The sequence below is a fragment of the Ostrinia nubilalis genome, chromosome 10 (assembly GCF_963855985.1).
Source record: "Ostrinia nubilalis chromosome 10, ilOstNubi1.1, whole genome shotgun sequence".
In the NCBI taxonomy this organism is placed as follows: domain Eukaryota; kingdom Metazoa; phylum Arthropoda; class Insecta; order Lepidoptera; family Crambidae; genus Ostrinia; species Ostrinia nubilalis.
Genome location: NC_087097.1, coordinates 15,415,524 through 15,440,378, shown reverse-complemented (window position 1 = coordinate 15,440,378; position 24,855 = coordinate 15,415,524). Strand labels below are relative to the sequence as shown.

The 24,855-nt window shown below is 42.7% G+C and overlaps 1 protein-coding gene across 1 annotated transcript in view; it reads left to right on the top strand.

The window, feature by feature from the left end:
* Window positions 1–24,855, top strand: part of LOC135075472 (amyloid protein-binding protein 2) — a 63,938-nt gene that overhangs the window by 27,814 nt on the left and 11,269 nt on the right. Inside the window, exons 2-13 of the mRNA XM_063969911.1 lie at window positions 11,204–11,317; window positions 14,062–14,176; window positions 15,167–15,293; window positions 15,777–15,977; window positions 16,513–16,629; window positions 16,817–16,933; window positions 16,969–17,085; window positions 17,121–17,204; window positions 18,209–18,277; window positions 18,315–18,656; window positions 21,850–22,057; window positions 23,316–23,474. Coding sequence (XP_063825981.1) covers window positions 11,204–11,317; window positions 14,062–14,176; window positions 15,167–15,293; window positions 15,777–15,977; window positions 16,513–16,629; window positions 16,817–16,933; window positions 16,969–17,085; window positions 17,121–17,204; window positions 18,209–18,277; window positions 18,315–18,656; window positions 21,850–22,057; window positions 23,316–23,474 — 1,770 coding nt within the window. The remainder of the gene's footprint in view (window positions 1–11,203; window positions 11,318–14,061; window positions 14,177–15,166; window positions 15,294–15,776; window positions 15,978–16,512; window positions 16,630–16,816; window positions 16,934–16,968; window positions 17,086–17,120; window positions 17,205–18,208; window positions 18,278–18,314; window positions 18,657–21,849; window positions 22,058–23,315; window positions 23,475–24,855) is intronic.

Here is a 24,855-nt window from a genome sequence, read left to right as displayed (position 1 = left end):
GGTGGGGGCGGTCCGCCCCGGGTGCCAAGCATCAGGGGGTGACACTCGCGCAGATTAGTACTCCCTGGCAAATCTGCGGTCTATGTCATGATACGGGGGGGTGGGGGGTGCGGTTGTCTTTGGATCGGTAGGAAACCCCAAAAATCCTGGGGGGGTACCAGGGGGTGCCATAGGACTTGTGACGGGGGGGGGGGGGGGTGATCGCCCCGGGTGCCAACCCCTGCTACGCCGCCACTGTATGTAATATTATTGTTAGAGTATTTTATCTGTAGTTATTACTGTATTTGTGTACATCTATGTTGCATTATGTATGTTTATTATGAGTTTTTTTTTAGTATTGTACGCGCCTTAGCCGCCTCTCACATTTGCAGTCTCACTTATTAGGTGTGCTGGAAGAAATTTCTTTTTAGAAATAATCTTTTTGTAGGTGAATAATAAACTATAAATAAATAAATAAGAATGACGTAAATTTCGAAACACTTACCGTCATCCGCAGACCAACCCCCCCCCCCCCCCCCCCCTAATTTAGAATGACGTAATATATGGACGGCCCCTAATGAGAAGCGCATCGGCGCCGTACGAAGGTTTTATAGTCTGTGTTATGGCGAATTCTGGTCCTTATCGCATATCGCCTACTAAGCTTAGCTCAATATTGTGATGAGATTGGCCATAATATTATGAGACAAAATAATGTCGAACAAATACTTGGAGATAATGCCGAGGTGGGCTTGCAGTCTGAGTCTAGATGAGGTTACTTACTGCACGGTTTTTCTTCGGGGTTTTCAATGAGGCCATCGCACTAAATAATTTAATTTACACGTGTTTTCATCGATGGCCAAGTCAATAATTTATGTAAAACGTTAAAGATTTCCTGGCCTGGACTTGGTATTACATGGATCTCACAACTTTTTACCGTAGAACAACTGAGTTGCGAGACTTGTTTTTTTTGACAAGTATTGTTTTTGATGGGATTTTTTATATTAACCGGCAGACAGTGGTGACTGAGTTTGTTGCGGCGCTTCTTCTCAGCACTTGCCAAATGTTGGTCTCGAAGCGCTGGTAGGGTAAAAAGATTATGAGACATGTAGAGGCTCCTTAAGAGCAAAATGACGATTTGTAAGAACTATTTATTAGTCTAAACAAATAAAGAAATTTTGACTTTTTTGACTTTGACTTTGACTTCATCATGAGGTCATTTAGTCTCCGCTGCAGGAGCACAACCCTCTAATTCACATAAAATGAAAATTGATGATATGTCCTTCTTTACTTCCCATGCTGGTTGTCTAGCTAAAGATGCATTATTATCCTTTTCCTTCAAGCATTAATGGAACTAGCACGTGGAACTTTAATATGCATATAATAATAATAAACATAAACTTTTAGCTGGAAAACCACTGCCATATTACCAATACAACCCGAAGCCAGTGCTGGAGAGCAGCACCTACAAGATATACTTTGACCGCGCCATACTTACCGATCGAACTATACACAATAATAGACCTGATATCACCTTAATTGACAAACAAAATAAAACAGTACATATTATAGACATAGCCGTTCCTAACACACACAATTTGCATAAAACCATAACAGAAAAAATACATAAATATACCGAGCTTAAAGAAGAAATTCTGAAAATATGGAAAATGGAAAAAGTATACATTGTACCGTTGGTGCTCTCCAGCACGGGTGTCATCCCAAACCACTTGCTAACTGCCCTACGCAATTTGGACATTAAAGAAAATATCTATATGACTATGCAAAAGGCAGCGATTCTCAACACCTGTCGTATCGTCAGAAAGTTCATGCAGGACGACTCCAACTCCGCAATCAACTCTGAACACGTAACTCCTCAGATCATAGAAAGAGAATAGATATGAAGTCGCGCGTAACTACAACGAGAACCAGTGTCCCCACATTTCCCCCACCACAGCTCCCACACACACATTCAACTGTGTAAAAACAAAGCGACTGAGAGTCTACGACTACATGTGCAACCGGCTTAAAAGTGCTGTGATTGGCCAGAAGGCGTGCCTTATGGCCAATCAATGGCCGCGTGACGTGACGCACACTTTGAAAAAAGCAATTAGAGAGAAGAAAGATAAAATGGAGTCGATAAGATATCGATACTTTAAATCCTGGGGGCAAGGCTCGAAATTGGTTTAAAAAATGCTTGTATGAAAACCTTTTTATTATTATACGTTATTATTATGTTCTTTAACGATTTTTGCATAAAGGAGTCAGTTCCATTTTGTATGGACGAAAAACTCAGAATCAATTATTGGGACTAAATGAAGTTACCTTACATTAATTTACCCCAACCAAAGCTCAATGTCGTTATCGATGGAGTATAGAAGTTATAGACTGACAAAGTTTGTATGAAAAGTCATGGGTTAAGTAGGTACTTGCGATTTTTACCAGTATTTACAATATTGGTAATATATTATTATTTACTTTAATAATAATAACAGTATCACTGTAATTATTATTAACTACTGTCGCGCATTAACTTTTTAATTATGGCGAAATTCGTACCGCCTATGTTTATCAAAAATAATGCCTATATATAGGCTTTCAACTAGCTCTTATAGTAATTACATAGTTGACAGTTACTAATCCCTTCTACTATTGTTATTGTTTTTGTAAAAACTTAAAAATCGCAAGCAACTCATGATTTTTTCATTCAAAATTAGAAAATAATAATTTACTTCTATTTATCGATAATAGGAAACCGTATTAGAACACGAGCCCTGCACTATGTTACGACCGGCACATGCGGCCGTACTGTGTATTTTCACGCGTCAGTGGATATCGGAAGAAATAAAATACATTGCGCAGTAGTTACGCATGACATAAAGTGGTTGCTAACTAAATCGTCAATGTACAACGTGTTTGAATTTTTATCACCACTAATTTCGATATCGCAGTAAATGTCACGGCACTGAATTCGTTCGTAAAAATGTTTAGTTTTTTTTATTTATAAGCAAAATACCAATGGATTTGCAATACTTACATGTGGTAAATGACTTCATTGTTCCTGTAGTTCTTCGTTTCACTTATGTTATTGCACGTTACGACGCATTATCCAACAATATCGGATAACATTTCCTCAGTACGACTGAATCGCGACTAACCTGGCGTCGCGGGCGATGTTCGTTTCTGGGCATATCGCGGAGACACGCGCCACGCCCCCGTTTCACATCTATTCCCTTCTATGATCTGAGCGTAACTCACTTGGCATGAGCCCGTGAGTTAACGTTATACCGAAGAACTTATGGACTTCGAGTAAAAAAAAAGCCTGAAAAAAAATAATAATAATAAAATCTTTATTTCATTACCAGCGGAATTGCTTATAATTAATAGTGATCGATGTCTCCTTTTAAGCTTAAAGAAGCCTGTGCCAGGAGACATCGCTCTTCCTTGGAATATTACCTATGTGTGCGTAAATTCAATAGGTACTTATACAAAAATAAAAGTAAGCACTAATGCTACATAATATCAACTAGGTATACTAAGTAACATATCTGTAGTGTGTCTGTAGTAACAAAGTAAGGGGGATGGCGCGAGCGGAGTGAGTGAGTGTGTGTGTGTGTGTGAGTGTGTATGTGAGTGAGTGAGTGTATGTGTGAATGTGTACATGTGTGTTTTATTTTTATTTATTCTTTATTAGTTTAGTTTAAGATTGTCTCAATATGCAAGAACTTTCTTTCTAATCAAGCCAAACAAATTGTCTGCTTTCTGATGTATGTTTGGGCTACTTAGCCCACAAGGCTCCTATTGTTATCTGTAGGCCTCCTTTCTTGGCTTACAATCTCACTAAATGTTCTACAATTTACTATTAAATTCTATTTAAACCCAAAGTAGCCAAAAAGCAACACGTCTTTGTTATAATTGGAATAAAGTAGTGTTAACTTTTTGGCCACTTTGGGTGTCACTATTTTGATGCTGACTGTACTCTTCGGCAACTATTCATTTCCATAGAGCCATTGCGTAGGTTTCGCCATGAAACGTAGTAGGCCAGTAGAATTAAACACAAAAATTGATTAAATCGGAAATAATTCCTACAAAAGATTTTTTTGCTTTAATGGCTTCATTGGTTGCCCATTAAGACTCTCCTAAGTTTTCGACTTCGACGGAGTTGTGCTTAAGTGGTGGGGGCCCCCGAAAGGGGCGTTTTTTCGGTTTTCCGGTTATACCGCGTAAAGGACTTACCCTATCGAAAAGTGGTCTTCATGACGGTTAAAGGGCACTTAATCCTGCATTGAATAAGACCAAATTCATATGTTTTGGACAAACCGTTCTCGCGCTAAAGTTCGGCAAAGTAGAAAATATACGTATAATTAATGACCCTCTCCACGTCCAATGGCTTGTTACCCACATGCTTCCAAGCCTTGTAAAGGGTCGCCTTAACCAGTGTAACCCTAACAAGGCTCACGAGTTTGATTAGCTTATCCTTGTTCGTCCCAGCCGTTCCTTAACTGCGGTTGCTGCACCTCTTCCTGGCACTCTCCTGAACGACTCTGTGTTACCTAATGTGGCTGCCCCTCTTCCTTGTACCCTCCTGTACGATTTAATTGCTTAGCCATATGCCTGGTCCAAGGTTCGACGCCACAAAATCAACTTCGTACGAGTGAAAATAGTTTAAATACTATTTCCCGTGCTTGCAATATTTTTCTTTACTGCTTCGCCTCTATTAGTCGTAGAGTGATTGTATATATCCTATAGCCTTCCTCAATGTATGAGCTATTCAACACAAAAATAATGATTTCAATCAAACTAGTGATTCTTAAGATTAGCGCGTTCAAACAAACAAACAAAAAACTCTTCAGCGTTTTAATATGAACTTGTTGTTGTTGATTTTTGGCGTCGAACCTTAGACCAGGCATACGGCTAGGCAACGTAGTCATGCAGGAGGATACAAGGAAGAGGGGCAGCCACAGTAGGTAACACAGAGTCGTTCAGGAGAGTGCCAGGAAGAGGTGCAGCAACCGCAATTAAGGAACGGCTGGGACGAACAAGGATAAGCGAATCCAACTCGTGAGCCTTGTTAGGGTTACACTGGTTAAGGCGACCCTTTACAAGGCTTGGAAGCCTGTGGGTAACAAACCATTGGACGTGGAGAGGGTCATTAATTATACGTATATTTTCTACTTTGCCGAACTTTAGCGCGAGAACGGTTTGTCCAAAACATATGAATTTGGTCTTATTCAATGCAGGATTAAGTGCCCTTCAACCGTCATGAAGACCACTTTTTGATAGGGTAAGTCCTTTACGCGGTATAACCGGAAAACCGAAAAAATGCCCCTTTCGGGGGCCCCCACCACTTAAGCACAACTCCGTCGAAGTCGAAAACTTAGGAGAGTCTTAATGGGCAACCAATGAAGCCATTAAAACAATAAAATCTTTTGTAGGAATTATTTCCGATTTAAAAGCTAATTCTACTGGACTATAGGTTTACAGCGGAGCTTTATTGATCGAACAGTATTGTTATGTGAAATGTTATCGTATTGATTTATAAAGCAATCTAGCTCGGCCTGTTATCGAGTTGCCTTGATATTAAATGAAACATAACACAATATAATATACCTTAACATGACGCTATTTTTGCTTTTTATCACTTAATTAATTCTTTAATAAAACATCGTGTGAAAAACTGGTCAGTCTTTAGTAAAATTTCTCAAGACTATCCCGAGTGCATCGGCTATTAATGTATTTCGTTTATGAAATGCAACATTGATAACTATTTAATTAACGTATTCCGCACACATTAACTAAAGATTCAGAAAAATGACGCTATCTGCGATGTTGCACCACATTTGCAATGCTCCGATAGTGCCGTCCGACTATATCAGCTAAATGTCGATATACTTACTTACTGACGAAACATTCTTGTTAAAATATCAATTAGTATTGCATAATATTTAATGATGATATCAACGTCGTTTATTGCTGGAAAATTTCGTTTTTGACAGTGCCAAAAAAGTAACTCTATCTTTGCTGCCAAACAGAGAAGCAAGAAACTTCTAAAATATAGGAACTACCTAAATTACAAACATAACTATAGTAGAATTACGTTAATTCGTAATGATTTGAAAATTGCATCGCAAGTTCGCAACCATTGTTGCTTACGTTTGAGAATTGGACGGTTTCCAATAATGAATGACTTGAGACTACCTAATTCTTTTTTGAATGATCGTCTGCAATAACAATTCATTATCATATGTTTATATTGCATTTGCATGCCCTTCTATGTTACTTTACAGTCACTTTGTTTTGAACTTTTTTGTTCTACACATTTATTTTTATCGTGTCGATAATTTTTTTGACTGCATTAGTGTGCAGCTTGCACGTAGCGAGCAGCTGGATGATGCAGTTGAATATTTCAAAGTAAGGGCACTTGGATGTGCGATTAATGGCATTCCATGACCTTAATGACGATGATTATGTTCACTGTGGTGCGGTGGTTATGTCAATGCAAAGGGTTTTGTTTTGATTCCTTGGTTAAATATTTGGGATTCCTCGTTCCAATAGGTTGGAGAAAATATGGAATGCTTAAAAAAAGAGAAGGTAAAAATCCCAACCTTATTACATTTATATGTAACCGTGAAAGTTAAAAACAATATTCAACTTTTTAGAGAAGTGTGTGTATTTGTAGGTATTGTATCACTCACCATTTTACTGGCTTTCAGGAAATCCTTGAAATAAATAAGAATAGGTGTTTTTCCGTCGCATATTTATAATTATAAAACAATGGACAGTTAAAATCCTTAATATTTTTAAAAATGTATTTAAATGTAATTGCGAAAGTTTAGGATAGAATTGCCTTGCCTTCGTGTGAGAATATAAACAAAGATAATTTGCTGTCACCTTTCTTCGACTTTTTCCACTGCGTCTAAAATAGCCTTATCTCATACGTAATACTAGGTAGAATTGAGATCCCAACTATATTAATATTATAAATGCGAAAGTAACTCTGTCTGTCTGTCTGTTACGCTTTCCCGCTTAAACCTCGCAACCGATTTTGATGAAATTTGGCATAGAGATAGTTTGAGTCCCGGGAAAGAACATAGGATAGTTTTTATCCCGGTTTTTGAAACAGGGACGCGCGCGATAAAGTTTTTCTGTGACAGACAAAATTCCACGCCGAAGCCGCGGGCGGAAAGCTAGTTTATGAATAAAAATATGAGTCTTTTTGTGTGCGACACCGGCACATAGGATAAGTTGTTAAAAGATTTGCTACCAAATCTTTTCATCGGGCAAGTTTAAAGAGAAACGTAAGAGAAATGTGGCTTTTATTTCATCCTCCTTAAATAATTCATGTTGTTAAATGTGGCTATTAATATAACTCTTTAAATTGAAATCGTCAGTCATCCGTCACTATCAGCGTCAGGCCATGGCAGTCCAGTGAATAACGACTGATACGGTAGACCTTGCATTTTCCTTGCGTTTTAGGTAGCCATTTCTGTCGCGCATGAGTACTTCATAAAAATGTTGCCTGTTGCCAGTTTTCAAGATTGTAGTGTATTTTTCCCCATTCGTATACCGTAAAAATGTTGCATGCAACAATGCACCATGTTATTTTCCAGACTGATTCATGCCTACAATTTCCTATGTTTTATCGCCTGGAAGAATTATTGAGCTTGACATTAACCGGCTCCGCAAATATCTACAGAATCGTCGGTGTAAAGTTAAACTACATTGTTTGCAGATAATAATCAACGTGAGTTCTCAGAATTTCACAATGTAGCATAGCAGTGTACGCACTGCTTGTTTTTTCGCCCAAAGTATTCCAGTTTGTTTACAAATTAACAGCGATACAATGTGAATGAAGCTGCGTCGTTTAAAGGCGTCTTTGTAGCCTATTTAAGTTGATTAGCTCAAAGTGTTTACTATTGAAACATTGTATCTTTTTACTCTCAAGATGTAATTAAAAACAATGTCCTTTGAAGATATTCTCGATGTGGAAAAAAATGCGACCTAAAATAGATCCCTGAAGAACTCTTAAAAATTACGTAACAGACACAACGGCCTTCGACTAAAAAGCAATTGCCAGCGTTACCCATTATTATGGTACACACAAAGTGCTTGCGTTTTCTATAGGTGCCAATTGAAGCTTAATCTTACTTGGCAGGAGGCCATTCTGTTGAACTTTAACGGTACTTTTTATATCACAACAACACTTAACAGGCCACAGATATCAGCCAAAAGTGTCGTTGAGCTAGTTTTCATTTGATAATAAGTTAAGTTACACGCTTTGGTTTTTATAGGCTCATTAAATTTAATGTGTAATTTCGGATAACGGTAATACTCATGTGTTTATGTAATCTCTCATCTAGTTATTAGGCACCATTTATAATGTTTTTAAAGAAAAAAAGAAAACAGAAATTGTACTGTTTCTCTATCAAAGGAGTTTATTAAAGTTCTTAGTTTTATGTCCTTATCTGGAATGAATGTTTCTTCAAATTGCTATTGTACTGATTAATATAAGCATTAGCAAGGTTTCACCGCGTTGCTAATTACCATGGTCAATTAGTGTGCAAATATACTTAGCGGTCGTGTTGTGAATGCTAACTAACAAGTTCGACTGGACATGTAAGCACCCAATTATTTTAGTTTCGACCGGTTATTATTTCGTTAAATTATTATGTATACTTTTTTAATTAAAATTCAGTTAACAATTTTGATGTCTTAATAAATCAATGATGATTAAAAAGCTTAGTTTGCAATTCATGCTTTAAAACTACAGCTTATAAAGTAAACACAGTTTTTATTCAAAAAACTAATAATACTGTCTGCTGTAAAATTAAGTCTTGTCATGCAATTTTATGTGGATAATTGAACCGTTTGTTATAATTGCCGTGTCAGCGTACAATTACCCTGGGCATGAATAGCGCGGCAATAACAATCGTATTTGTTCAATTTATAGTCAATAGCACGTAGCCCTGCACTTGCGCACGAGTGGAAACAAATGGAACGTAATGAATCGTTGTTATCGTGTATCGGTGATGCAGTGATATCATACGGCCGCGAGAGAGTCGCGGAAAACACTGAATTATTGAGATTTTAATGAAAAATTACAAACTTCAGTCACATGGACTAGGTAATAACTAGTAAGTCTAATGCCCGTTTTCACCATTAATCCTTATTTTTTTAAGTGACCCCTATAAAAACAAAATTCCTGATGGGCATAAGTCGATGGCTTTTGCATTCTTCCTGCCATCAGGCTTAGGTAGACATTTTTAAGGATACGTTCTTTCACCGATTTTTGCAAAATGTCGTCTAAGCCTGTGTTCACTATTATGTATTCTTTCAGCAAAAGGCACCATCGTCGCCTGACCTTTATCTGTGGTTTGGTAAATAATAAGAAATTCTCTTACTAAAGCAGGATAAAACTTATACGGCGGATTCGACCGTGTGGTCGAGTCTTAAAAAGAACACTATTGTAAGTATCTCTTTTTTGTTTTCAAGCTTTAAGCTGATGTCTCAAGAACGTCCTTTATACCGCTACATTAGCTACATATTAACCTTATTTTATGACCACTCCGGTCTAATTTTCAAATGAGAGCCCACTACGTTGAGTGGGCACAAAGTAAACATACTTGCGTGTTCATACTCGTACAGCGACCGAGGACATTGTCCGTGCACGCGGTTCAAGCGACGTGCGCAGGAGTTTATGTAACTGACCTAGGGCAACAATGTGTTAATTGAAACGAAAATTTAAGTCCAAATTAAAGTAAACAAAGCTAATAAATTGGTATTACGTAAATAATGCTTCATTAAATGAAAAAGATAAAAAAATGTTCTGAAACCCTTTAGACTTCACCGATTAAATTACTTTTGCTTATTTCAAGACGGGCAATTTGTTTTCACAAAACAGTTTTTAATTGAATTTTGCTAAGAAAGAACACACTTAAAGTTCACCTTGGTTTGGTATCGGTTTTCGGTAAACAGCTTTTATGAAGCTTTAAATAAGATTTTGTAAGTTAATCAACCTCTTAGTTCAAGTCTAGGCTCTCTCATCGTGTTTCTTGGGACACCGGCTTTACTACATTGAAAATAAACAACATTTTGTAGTCATATTGCAAGTTTTTACACCACGAAGCCCTATAGCATCCGTTCGTTGACATACAAAATTGCGTTTACTGCACTCCACATAGTAACGTGATGTTTTCTTCCGTGGATTACAATGATCAGATGAGGTATCTTGTGTTGGATACCTTATGTATTGATTCGTAAGGTTCAAACTAGTAAATCTGGCTTTTTTTACGGTATTTTGATGCAAACTACTAAATAAATTGAACCATTAGCAAGTTTTGTTGCGCGCAACAAAATATTGACTCAAGATGAACTTAGTTTCATCCATTCTTGGAATTCTGACAACGTTATGCCACATTGTATTTATAGTGTGGGTAATTTTAGAATCTTGCAAACTAATAAGGCTAGCAAACATACACAACAAAATGTGAGTGATGTTCATTACTGATACTCTGTTTCAATAAATCTTTGTCACTCTACCTACAAAATTGCTTTTAACGCGTGGTATACATTATAACACTTTGTATCTTATGTCTCGTGTACACATAAGAAATTAATTATGTTGTATGTTACGTATATGGCTATCGTTAACAAACAAGCAGCTGGTGATTCATTTATAGTGTAGGTACATATAAACAAATTGTAATCGTTAATATACATACAAGTTTGTTGCATGTAGATGACCCCCGATTTTTGGTCTTCCTACAGATTGTAATCTGTAATTTATTATTTGCTGGAAAGGTTCTGTTTAATGCCAATATACCGTTCGCCCCTGCTATGGAAACATTTCTACATTTTGCCAATTAATTATTTGGTTTTAGTTCATTGTTATGAAGGTATAATCGCTTTCGTTGATTAGTAACATAATTACTTCTAATTGAAGGCAATATTAGGCTTTCTACAACATTGGAGTGACCTTCTAGTATTTTTCACACTGGATGCGGTCAAAATCAAAGTGAACGCAGCCCGCATCATGTATGAACAACAAAATCATCAAAATAATCAGCCCCCTAGACAAAACGCAAAGTGTGACAGTTTTTATATCGAAAGATGGTCGAAAAGCCTTTTTTTGTATGGAGTTTCGGAATTCGATTTTCGATTCGATCAAAAACTGCCTCTTGTCTAGCTAAACCCACTGTTCTAACGGGCTTTATTGTATTGTCCACAGATGTACCTGGAGAAGAAGCTCTGTATCCTGGGCGTGGAGCTGTCCTCCCTTGACACCATCGAGCGCCTGCTCCGCTTCACGGGCTCGCAGCTGAGGCTGCTGCAGTGCTTCCAGGTCAGTCAAGATAGTTTTAGAACACATTGCTGAGTTACAGCTTCGATTTGTATTACTACGGCTTTTTTAAACCCCTCGTGGTGATCTAAAGCTTGTGTTACGAGTTGGTTCACCATAACCACAGTTGCCATAACAGTCCAGCGGTGACGGGATTCGAAACTTCCAACAGCGTTTCTTGGATATGGAGTCTGTTAGTCCTACGCCTTCATCGTTGGGCTATTGTCGCCTCTTTTCAATTACTGAATTCCTTCCATTATTGTCTTTCTTCTTATATTATTATAAACGGGGGTGCATCTGCATTCCGATGGGCGGAACTGCGAGCTAAAGCTAGTCTAATAAGATTGTTACATTTCGGTGATACTTGCCACAGAAATTACGGAATCTGGACACAGACGAGAGCATCCTAGTTCGCACTAACAAATACTTTCTAGCCTCTTAAGCCTCCTAGCCCGCAAATTATTATGACTGCGCTAATTCAAAACTCCGGGATATCTAATCTTAAATTGACGAGTTTAATTTCGCAAGTGCAGCATTGGCCAATAATGCATTCAGACCTTGAGCTGCATAGTGGAGAACCCGGGCTAGCTAACGGCAGTGTCCACTGTTACATGGCGGTCCTAACAGTATTCATTTCACTTATCTTGTCCCCTCGTAGACATGTTGTTGGGATCTAGAAACTATGTAACGATAGTTATTTTCTTTTATCATGTTTTCTTGCTAATTAAGTCATTATGCATGCAAGTGTGCATTGCACGCGGAAAGGCGTGTTTTCAACAACAAAAATATTTTTACGTTATCTTTTTGCCTTCGTATCATACATATTTGATTTGCATTTCCAAACATTATCTCTATTGGAATTTCAAGTTTCTATCACTAAATAATTAATTAACCAAATTACCAAATTTTATCTCCTTTTAAATCAATACTTTTGGCTGTGCTCTAGTAGACAGGACAAACGATTTTCTAACTGTAGATAGTCTATGAGTCACGTTTAATACATAATATCACTTATCTTTATGTCAATGGCGTTCGTAATGGTACTATTATTTTCTTTGATGTGATTGAGGAAAAGGTTATTAACTGGATGACAATATTTCGCTTTTGAAGTTTAGTTTGCTACAGCAGTTTGTGAATTACTCTGAATTTATTCAGAAACATCATTAATTAAAAAAAAACATGTAAAGGTCGTGTATTTAATGTACCTACGGGCTAAAAGACGTAGTGTAGGCAGGTCTCCCACTAAGTGGACTGACGATCTGGTGAAGATCGCGTGATGCACCTGGATACGAGCAGTGTAGGACTGTCGTTGCGGAAATCCTTGGGGATGCCTTTGTCCAGCAGTCGTCGTCATATGACTGAAACGATCTAAAGTATGAAAACTTAGACCGGCAATACACGGACAGCTCGAGCAGTTAGTCAGTGATCAACATACACGGACCGCTCTTGCAGTCAAGAGTCAACAGCTTGAAGCTGCCAGTGATAACTGCTCGAGCAGTTGGTATTAACTGCTCAACAAATCACAAGCGCACGAGAGCTGTCGACAGCTCGAGCAGTCAGTGTATGACTGGCGACTGCTTGACCGCACGATGAAAATTCACCGTGCTGTCGACCGCCCGAATCAGTTGCAACCGCTCGAGCGGTTCGTGTATGTGCGTCCATAGAACTCTGCAGTTCACTGTGCAGTCGCAGCTTGAAGCTGTCGACCCTGACTGCTTCAAGCGGTCCGTGTATTGCCGGCCTTATATTCTGTTGCGTAGAACAAGTAGGTAGGTATTCTGAACTCGGGTCTGTTTGTTACCTATTGTCTACGTTTGTCTAGGTATTGTATTATATCATTGACTTGCGTCATCCCTAGCACCGCACAATGTTCCTTGACAATGCATGCAAATGACCCTATAGGTCAATATAGAAACAGCCTTTCAATAATACTGTTTATTTAGATTGCGTCTATTTTTACTATTATCTATTTTGCATACAATTGTGTAAACAGTTACAATTATTTATTCGATGCGATAGTTTTAATAAACTTGAAGTATTCAGGAAGTCATTGATAGCCAGTTAGCCAGACAATGTAGTTTATTGAATACCTTTCACCTTATTAAAACTTGTATAGTTTGTTATTTAGTAAGTTACGCCCAGTAGGTAGACCTCTTTGGAGTTCATAAAATATTTACAAAAAATCGTATACCCTTTTAAGCTTTTGTTAAGCTTGACGTGCTATCGTCTGTATTGTACTGTATTATTGTGTCAGATCCATAGATTATTTAATAGGGTACGTGAATACGCACTCGCTTTAGTTTTAGCGAGGCAGACCTGAATGGCCTTCAAAGCAAATGTTTTTTTTTAATTCTTTAATTTAAGGAGGGTTTCTTCTGAAAGAAGATGACACCCTCATAGAACTCGCACAATGATTTACACCTATAATCTAACTTACATTATGACGTAGTCTTATCGATATTTACAAGAGATTACAGTTTTAATGCATTATCGGAAAGCGGGTTAGCTAGAATTCTATTACAAATACCAATCTCATTCATATGCTAATTTCATGCAAGAATAACACTCCATCATGATGTGATACGCGTCCTCTATGACGTTGCATTCGTCACACATAGGCGATGGTGTTTTTTTGTTCATAAGAAATCCAAAACTAACAAAAAAAAATCAAAGAAAAGCAAATGTTTATTCGGCTGATACTAGTGCGCTGTCACTTCGAACTCTTCAATAGCCCGTGTTGGTTGCAGGCGGTGATCGAGCACGGCTCGAAGCTGTCCACAGAACTGGCCACCATCTACACCAGCCGGTGCGACGCCGGCAAACACAAAGTGGAGCACCTCATCAACTTGGGCCTGAGACTCGGTCAGTACCACGGTTCAATATAAAACAACACTTAAAACGCCCATAGAAATAATTCTAAAGCCTGGTCCGTGAGCACGTAGAATTTTGTCCAATGACCCCAAGCTACCTATCCTTATCGCTCGCGCGTAATTATGTTGCTGTCTCGCTCGCACACTCACTGCGGGCGCCCGTCGCACAGTCACGACAGCAATATAATTACGCGCGAGCGATAAGGATGGGTAGCTTGGGGTCATTGGACAAAATTCTACGTGCTCACGGACCAGGCTTTACTACTACTCAATGCCGTATGTTCTCAAATTCGGTTCGGACGTAGTGCTAAACTAAGAGTAGGCGCACACCGTTGATTTTTAGTTGGCCGATAGTTGTGCCCGATTTTAAATTGTATGAAGAATCGGCCAAATCGAATCGGCGTAGTGTGCGCACTCCCATACATGCCCGTACTGATCAACAGCCCGACTACACTATCGGCCGACGAAAAATCAACGGTGTGCGCCTACTCTAAACGGTTATATCTCACTTCCCCGAAAAATAAAAATCCTACATTACTTTACTGTTTTGACTCGACTCTAGCTTGGAGGGGCCTCATAACACGCGTCGGGCACACTAAAGAAGCACAACCCTCTCTCAAGACCAAAGGCAGATGGAGGATTTGGCCTACACCTCATGTTGCCAGAGAAACCCCATGTTTGGGTGGTGGAGAAGCCAGATTTTCGCATATTTGTCTCTTAGGCCCAGAACAGACGGTGAAACGCAACTGCAACTTTCTGATCATTCTGACGAATGAAACTGAAAGTTTCAAACTGGTCGCGTCATGTGTGGTCTCTCAACGGACTCTATGGCAGAAACTTAGATGCAACTCAAAAGTAACTAGCAGTTGCAGTTTCGTTGCAGTTGCGTTTCACCGTCTGTTCTGGGCCTTAGTCTCCTCTTACGACATACACGGGATGAACACGCGGCTGCTTTGTGAATATGGTTTCATTGTTTGTGCAGGCGGGTTCTTGAACGAGGCAGGCTGGTATGCGGATGCCGAGCGTGTGCTACAGCGCTGTCGTGAGGTATGCCAGGCGCAGCCACAGAGCACCTACTACAAACGGCTCACGCTCGAGTGCTGTCACAGGTCTGTATCACGTTGATTACCTTCTTTCTTGTGTATTTAATTCCTGTACCATCATGAAAAACTTTAGAAATACTGTCAATGCGGGCTACCGTATTGGAGATAGATAAACGGGACTATTCCCACCTCTCTTTCCCACCACTGCAACTCCTGTGTAGCCAGGATCTACAGCTTTGGATTGGAGATAGATAGCTATAGATCCTGGCTTTCAGCGGTGGAAACGCGAAATGGGAATAGTCCCTTACACTATTGGAGCTCACCAGTTGCCGTCACCAGGGCATCAACTGGTGGCGCAAATACCGTTGACTTCATTATACTTTAACCACACTAACCGACCCATGACATTCCGCGCGACCTGTCATTGGCCTATGATCGCGCCGGCGATGACGATCTTGGTGTGATTGGTGTGGTTGAAGCTTTAATTCTCTATCCAAAAGCGAAAACTGGTCTCCTCACCCATATTTACAAGTTCATATCCACCGCCAGGTTATTGAACACACAGTCGTCTTACTGCTGCTTCCCCGCGGCGGCGGAGACCTATGCCCTGTCCCTCCAACTGCTGGGCTGCAGCGACTCGCGGGACGAGTCCAAGGGCGGCTACGACGAGGCGGCGCCGCACGCGCGCGCGCCCAGCCGCGACCAGGCCTGCCAGACCGACCCACAGATGTATGAAGACTACATCACCAGGTGAGGACTCTACTTGACTTAGTGCTTGTTCACGTTGACTCGCGGGCGCGGTGGCGGGCGGGGTGACGAAATATCAAACATATGTAGTGATTCCAAGTGTTCACGTACGAAACGCACGTGCGGTCTAACTAGCGGGCAAGCTAGCGACTGGCGCGCGCGGAGCGCTCGCGGTAATTTCAACGCGTGAAGATGTTTGTGTGTGTTCATGTCAAACTAGCGGCGGCGCGCGCGTTTCACTCGCGACGTCAGGTAAGTTCAACCAGTTTGAACTTGTCGCTAGAAACGATAGTACGTCACACTCGCGCGAACGCCTGGTCGTCAATGTGAACACGAGCTCGCGACGTTTCCCGCGTCCGTGCCCGCGCGTGCCTACGTGAACAAGCATTTATAGCTCTACTATAGCAACTCGCGGGACGAGTCCAAGGGCCGCACGCGCGCGCGCCCAGTCGCGACCAGGCCTGCCAGACTGACCCACAGATGTATGAAGACTACATCACCAGGTGGGGACTCTACTTGACTTATAGCTCTGCTATAGCAACTCGCGGGACGAGTGCAAGGGCGGCTACGACGAGGCGGCGCCGCACGCGCGCGCGCCCAGTCGCGACCAGGCCTGCCAGACTGACCCACAGATGTATGAAGACTACATCACCAGGTGAGGACTCTACTTGCCTTGTAGCTCTGCTATAGCGACTCGCGGGACGAGTCCAAGGGCGGCTTCGACGAGTCAGCGCCGCACGCGCGCGCGCCCAGTCGCGACCAGGCCTGCCAGACTGACCCACAGATGTATGAAGACTACATCACCAGGTAGGACCTCCACTTGACTTGTAGCTCTGCTGCAGCGACTCGCGGGACGAGTCCAAGGGCGGCTACGACGAGGCGGCGCCGCACGCGCGCGCGCCCAGCCGCGACCAGGCCTGCCAGACTGACCCACAGATGTACGAAGACTACATCACCAGGTGAGGACTCTACTTGACTTGTAGCTCTGCTACAGCGACTCGCGGGACGAGTCCAAGGGCGGCTACGACCAGGCGGCGCCGCTCGCGCGCGCGCCCAGCCGCGACCAGGCCTGCCAGCCTGACCCACAGATGTACGAAGACTACATCACCAGGTAGGACCTCTACTTGACTTGTAGCTCTGCTGCAGCGACTCGCGGGACGAGTCCAAGGGCGGCTACGACGAGGCGGCCTGCCAGACTGACCCACAGATGTACGAAGACTATATTACCAGGTGAGGACTCTACTTGACTTGTAGTGAGGCTTCAGCGAATTTGGACTTGCTGTAGATAGGGACTCCACTTGACTTACACATTTGTCATCGTCATTCTATTGTTTTTAGTATTAGGTAAAGTTAAACCAGTTTGCTTCACTAGAATGTCAATGTGGTGTCTTACGTCAGCAAGAATCGACACGTTCTTTTAGACTTAGGACTCCGTCGCATCCCGCCGCATATGACAAGTAGGCCGCAAGCAAGGAATGACATTTGTTTGATCGTGCTTGGCGCGTCGTATCACATCTCGCTCGTCGTTGACTTACGACATCTCCTGGCATAAAACTCCGCAATAGACTGAGCTGAAGAGCACCGCTTCCCCGCCACGCTATCGCGTGGTTTTCCAAACCGTGACCACTTCTTCCTTGTGATGAAAAAACTTTTAGCGCTCCTGCACACGACGCCGCCACCGCGGCGCTCCTACACTGTTCATACGCACCGAGTAAAGCCCGCCGCCGCGCCGCCATCGCGCCATCAAAGCATAATGAGGGCTATCGTTTTAGCGCTCACCAGTTTGCGCCACTGTAGAGTAAGGTCCTGTCACTTGCTAGTAGCGAAGACAGTGGCACCAACTGGTGAGTGCTAAAGTGGTAGGAGGACTATCGCATTTGCACTCATCAAGATGGCGCCACTGTAGAGTAAGGTCCTGTCAATCGCCAGGGGTGCCAACTGTTAAGTATAAAAACGATAGCCCTCATTTCGCCAGCGGCGCCGCGGTGGCGCGGCAGCGGGCTTCACGCGGCGCGTATAAACAGTTTAAAGGCGCGGGGGCGGCGCGGCGGCGGCGTCGTGTGCAGGAGCGCTTAGGACTAATTTTAACGCGGGTTTTTTTTTTATCCACAACGAGGAAGCTCTTGGCCTGTATCTCACCTGATGGTAAGTGACGATCAGGTCGAAGGTGAATTTTTGTGTGTTTTGAAGATTTTGTGTGTATAATATCGTTATAGTATCACTTTCCTTTCCAGCTTAGAGAATCCCCCGCCGGACGACGCTGAAGAGGTGGAGGGCGGGTTCAACGTGCAGCACCAAGCCGTGTGGGGCATGGGGGCGCTGGCGCCGCGCGTTTTGAAGGAGTTCAGCGCGCTCATGTTCGTGCGCTGCGACTACAGCGCCGCGCACCGCTGGAGCCTGCGCGCGCAGCGGCTGCTGGCGAGGCACACGCCCGTGCGGTGAGTGCACGCGGCCGTGTGAAGGAGTTCAGCGCGCTCATGTTCGTGCGCTGCGACTACAGCGCCGCGCACCGCTGGAGCCTGCGCGCGCAGCGGCTGCTGGCGAGGCACACGCCCGTGCGGTGAGTGCACGCGGCCGTGTGAAGGAGTTCAGCGCGCTCATGTTCGTGCGCTGCGACTACAGCGCCGCGCACCGCTGGAGCCTGCGCGCGCAGCGGCTGCTGGCGAGGCACACGCCCGTGCGGTGAGTGCACGCGGCCGTGTGGGCATGGGGCGCTGCGCCGCGCGTGCTGAAGGAGTTCAGGGTTAAAACCGGTAGGCCGGGTTCCCACTATGCCGGACCGGCAGATCTCCCGGTCCGGTAAAATCGCCAGAAGATTGTATGAAGCTGTTCACATTATCCCGGATCCGGCTTTTTCGCCGAGCCCGGCATTTTTACCGAGCGTTTTGTCGCTACACAATGCCGGCAAAATCACCGGACCGGAGTAATGTGAACGAGTTGCGGCCCACCCCGCCGCGCCCGTGCTTCCCGCCCCGCCCCACCCGTGCTCCCCGCACTTCATTCGGCTCGGATTTCGGATCCGGTGATCCGGTGTAATGTGAACACCCTTGTCCGATGTCCGGTTTCCGGCAGAAATGCCGGTCCGGCATAGTGGGAACCCGGCCGTAGTGATCACCGAATGGTCAGAGGCCTACTAAATATTAACGTCAAGCTAAAGCCTGGTCTGTGAGCACGTAGAATCCCGTCCAATGACCCCAAGCTACCCATCCTTATCGCTCGCGCGTAATTATATTGCTGTCGCGACTGTGCGACGGGCGCCCGCAGTGAGTGTGCGAGAGCAACAGCAACATAATTACGCGCGAGCGATAGGGATGGGTAGCTTGGGGTCATTGGACAGGATTCTACGTGATCACGGACCAGGCTTTAGAAAGGTCCCGTCTGATGAAGTCTACGCTCCGATCCTACAATTCCCATATTCACTGCCCCGAAAGCTTTCAGCTCGAGTTTTGCATGCCTTGAAAACTGCGAGTCAGTGGACGACATTAATAACGGGCTCGTAGAAACTGTCCAGGCGGCTGGGTTTAAATTCTTCAGACCCCGTCGTAAAGACAGGCCGCAAAAGCTAACCGACCACACTCTCACTATAGGCCTTATACAGAAGCTCAAAGTTGCACAGCGTACTATAAAGAGGGCTATGCTCGATGTTTCTTTACGAGATCGAATCAGAAATGAAGGGGTCTGTAAACGAAATAAAGTCGCTGACATAGCCCGACGGATTAGCAAGCTGAAGTAGTAATGGGCAGAGCATAGTACGCAGAACTGACGGCCGATGGGGCAGCAAGGTTCTGGAGTGGAGGCCGCGTACCGGAAAACGCAGTGTGGGACGTCCACCCATAAGGTGGACCGACGACATCATAAAGGTAGCAGGAAAGCGCTGGACCCAGGCCGCTACCAACCGGGTAACATGGAAAGTATTGGGGGAGGCCTATGTTCAGCTGTGGACGTCCTATGTCTGAGATGATGATGATGATGATGAAAAAACTCGATCGGATTTTTTATACAAGAAAATAAAAATATTGGAAAATACATCTAACAAATCTTGTGTCCAACAATGTGACTTAACCGTACTTGTGACCCGCAGGATCACAGTAGAGGTGGTGCGATCGTGCGACAAGGCGTGCGTGAAGCGCCTAGCTTTGCTTCTTATTCAGTGTCTTACCAACTGTGTTTCTTGCGTTAGCGCAGTGTTTTTCAACCTTTTTCATGACACGACCGCCCTAGTATGAAAAAATTTTTGGCGACCCCCCGACCGTTCGCTTTTTTTTCATGCATTTTATAATATTACAAAGATGAAGAGAGATGAGGGACCGAATACGTACTTCACTCCATACAACATTTGCATAATTAGATTTCGGATTAAACTGTCTTTATAAGAATTTTTTTTTACTGAAGTAGTTTTTACGACCTCTCGCGACCCCCCTATAGAGGCTTCGGGGGTCGCGACCCACAGGTTGAAAAACACTGCGTTAGCGGATCTGTGTAGTTTGTGGCGTCATTTCTTCAATTAATAAAGTTACCACGAAAAGAATTAGTCTAAAAATAAGCAAAGGACAGTGCCAATCCATGTATGGAAGTTGGACCAAGTGCTGCCCAGAATGAAACTATAGTGCATTTTGTTCCTCAGGCCAATACTAATTTGTATACCGGAGCGCACTGAAATCTAACCCTGGAGTTAAGAGAAAAAAAGAGTTTTGTTTTGAATTATTTACATACAAAATATCATCGATGTATACCTACTACGCATAAGATTTGGCGATTTTGGCATTAAATAACACTCGCTATGTTGAACTTAACCATACTGCATCCGTACACCTTACTTTAGTACGACTTCGACATTATTTATAAGCGATCAAGCGCTGTTTCAGTAGTTTAGTTAGTTGACCGAAATTAATTATTTCCTAAATGGACCAAGAAGTTTTAGCTTACAATAACTTCAATAATCGATTGTAATACACCAATAAATTGATTTTTCGCAAGGATAGAGAACTAAAACTTCTTGCTTCATTTTGGAAATAATGATTTCTGTCAACTAACCAAATTATTGCAACAGCGTTAGATCGCTTATAAAGAATGTCTAAATCGCACTAAAGTAAGGTGTACGGATGCAGTATGGTTAAGTTTAACATAGCGAGTGTTATTTAATGCCAAAATCACGAAATCTTATGCGTAGTACCACAGAATAATAATAAGTACTTCGTACAGAAGATTTTCTTCGCGAAGGTATTTAAAAAAATGTATGCTCAATGTCGTTAACAATATGGTGTAATTTAGCTTGTCTCAAGAGTCGAGCACCATTTTGTTGACAAACGTCAGTGATCGGTACTGCGCCGAAGACATAGGGCTGACTTCGGTAAAATGATGTGTGACGTGAGGTGCCAAACTGCGAAAAATGGCGGAGGAAATACATGAATAAGCATGAATTATATTTTGTGTTTCTAATATTATTCAGGCAGTTAAAAAATACTGCAGAGTATTAATTGCTCCACCGTTTTTACATGTGGTTTATTGTCTTTACAATGCAAATGGGTGAAGAATACGTGCGTGCGTCAATACTCACTCGTGATTGTCCTGTCGATTTGGTATCTCAGGAGGGGTAGTCGCGCGTGTTTTGTTTTCGATGCAAACTCGCGGAGATGAACAGGCCTGGTAGTACGTATATTATATCGATGATATTTTGTATGTAAATAATTCAAAACAAAACTCTTTTTTTCTCTTAACTCCAGGGATAGATTTCAGTGCGCTTCGGTTTACACATTAGTATTGGCCTAAGGAACAAAATGCACTATGGGTTGATTCTGGGCAGCACTTGGTCCAGACCCTGGCACTATCCTTTATTTATCATTCACCTAATAGGATTTTTTTTGCGTATGCGCAGGATCACAGTAGAAGTAGTACGAGCGTGCGGTAAAGCGTGCGTTGTGAAGCGCCTCTTCAGCGCGGCAGGCGTGGCGGTGCGACACGCGGTCGGCCTGGCGCGCGCCGCGTGGGGGGCGCAGCACCCGCGCTACGCCGGAGCCCTACTGGACTATGGGTTCTACCTGCTCAATATCGACTCTATTACGCACAGTGTTGCTGTTTATGAGGTGAGCGTTGAGGTCTTATTAACAAACGAGATTTTTGTAGTGTGTTTTTTTATATTAACAAGAATCGTCAAACTAGACTTATAGAGCATAGCCATTTATTTTGATTCATAAATTCTAAATGCATGTATTATCTAAACATGTATTTATATGTACAATTTTTCTTTTTCTTTAAAAAATAAATAAATTATCCTTGCCAAGAATTCAACATTAAAAAGCTTACGCGATGCGGTATCATATAACGTAGTGTTTATTAGCCGGGTGTACAACTGTACACCGGACAATCCTCAGGGCTCCTTCAAATTAGAGACGTGAATAAGCGCTGCAGTGGCGCCATTGTGGTGCCGCACTACGAATCAATTTTCATATAATTTCTAGAAGCGCAGTTGCAGTGCTACTACCATTTGCATTGTACAACACCAGTGCAGACTACAGCGCTTCCCATCGCCTCTAATTTGAAGGCGCCCATACGCCCCGATCGCAATCCACATCACACCTAAGTGCCTCGTACGACCGGAACGCGGCGGGTCGATGTAGACCCGGCTTTTAGAACGCTCGAATGTCGTACGCGGCCGATGTTAACATCAAAGGAAATCGAACCTTAACCGTTTCAAAATGAATCTACTTAAGAAAGAAAGAAAGATACATTTATTACAATGGACATCACACAAATACAGGCAATTAAACTGAGCAGTGCCACCCATCCACCAACAAGATGCCCACTGCAACGGGACCCCACTCAGCATATGCCGTGGCCCACGGTGACGAAGGCCACGGCGCTGGTTTTCAGTGTGCCCCATGCCGAGTGAGGGTCACGGACCATTGGTAAAATAAAAAAATAAATAAAAAAGCTGCATAAAATTGTCTAGATAAACATACATAAATAGTAATATTAGTGCACAGATAAATACAAAAGGCGGGAAATCGGTAAGGATGATATGACTACGTTTATTAAGAACTAGCTTTCCGCCCGCGGCTTCGCCCGCGTGGAATTTTGTCTGTCACAGAAAAACTTTATCGCGCGCGTCCCTGTTTCAAAAACCGGGATAAAAACTATCCTATGTCCTTTCCCGGGACTCAAACTATCTTTATGCCAAATTTCATCAAAATCGGTTCGGTGGTTTAGGCGTGAAAACGACACAGACAGACAGACAGACAGAGTTACTTTCGCATTTATAATATTAGTATAGAAGAAGTATAGAAGATATAGTATAGATTAGTATAGATACTAATGAAAAGAATACTAACTTACGTTTAACAGGAGGCGCTAGGCACCCTTCGCAGCGTGTTTGGGTCTCGCAGCCTGCACGTGGCAACAGCCCAAGAGGACCTGGCGTACGCGCTGTACGTTCTGGAATACTCCTCCGGCCGCTTCTACAAGGCGCGCGACCACGCTGAGCGCGCCATACACATCATTGAGGTGATTATAGTCTGGTCTGCGAGCACGTAGAATTATGTCCAATGACCCCAAGCTACCCATCCTTACCGCTCGCGCGTAATTATGTTGCTGTTAAAGATGTGTCGTTATGGGTTTTTGAAATAACGAAACGCGACGGTTTTCGAATCACGCATAACGTTTTCAAAACTAGTTTTTTTTAAACGAAGTTATTTCCACAACGCTCAAGCAAGAGTGATAATAATAACGTTAGGTGTTTGGTTAGCTGCAAGGCCTTTAGGAACTTATGACCTTCAAAATAAGACTCAAATTCGATTGAATATCTAACGTACGACGAAGATTATACCTATTTCATCCACACTTATGTTAACGTCCTATGGCTTTCTCACTCGCACACGCACTCGATTCGTTGCGATCCTTATTATTTGGTCACCATACATTACTCGCTTTACTCATTTAGGTTGCAAAAAATATGTTCAAGAATCGTCAATGTACGACGTTGTCCTCAAAACTGTCATAACGAAGCGGGAAACACGTTATTTTTTGTGTCAACCAAACATCTACCTTATGTTGTTTGCTTAAGCTTAAGAGTGAATTTAGTTTGGCTTTAGAGCGTTGTGGAAACAATCGTGTTGAATAACGAAGAGATTCTAACGTTGTATGACGTTAAGAAAAAAACTAGATTAGGCGTTTTTGAATAACGAGTGATCACTGGTCAGGCTAATCACTCGTTTAATAACCCGTGATAACGAATAACGCCCATCGCTAGTTGCTGTCGCTCTGACACACTCACTGCGGGCGCCCGTCGCACAGTCGCGACTCGCGACAGCAATATAATTACGCGCGAGCGATAAGGATGGGTAGCTTGAGGTCATTGGACCAAAATTATACGTGCTCACAGACCGGGCTTAGAATAAAACTTTGTCCAACAGTGGACGTTCTAAAAACAAAATGACATTTATCATAAGCGAGGTTTAGACTAGCAATAAAACTTGCAGAAATTGACTTCCGCAAGCTGTTTACCACTGTGTAAATAGCTGTGGCAAGCCAACTTTTGTATGATTTACACTATGGTGACTTTGGCGGAAGTCAATTTTTGCAAATTTTATTGCTAGTCCCATGTTTTAAGGCCTACGCTAAAACTTACGGGCCAGTGCCCGCTTCGGATAAGTATTCGATGCAGGTTTGGGCCCACGCGAGCACTCGCCACGTGCGCCTGTCTGCGTAAAAATACACGCCCGTTCCTCGCCGCGCGCGAGGAAACGTCGCACGCATTCGCCACACTGTGCTGTTCGATACAGACCGCATGAGTTTCAGCAAAGGCCCTTAGATTAATTCATTAGTGGCTTTAGTGACCCTCTGACTGCATAAAAATCTTTCTCCATTTTGTCATAATGTCATCAGG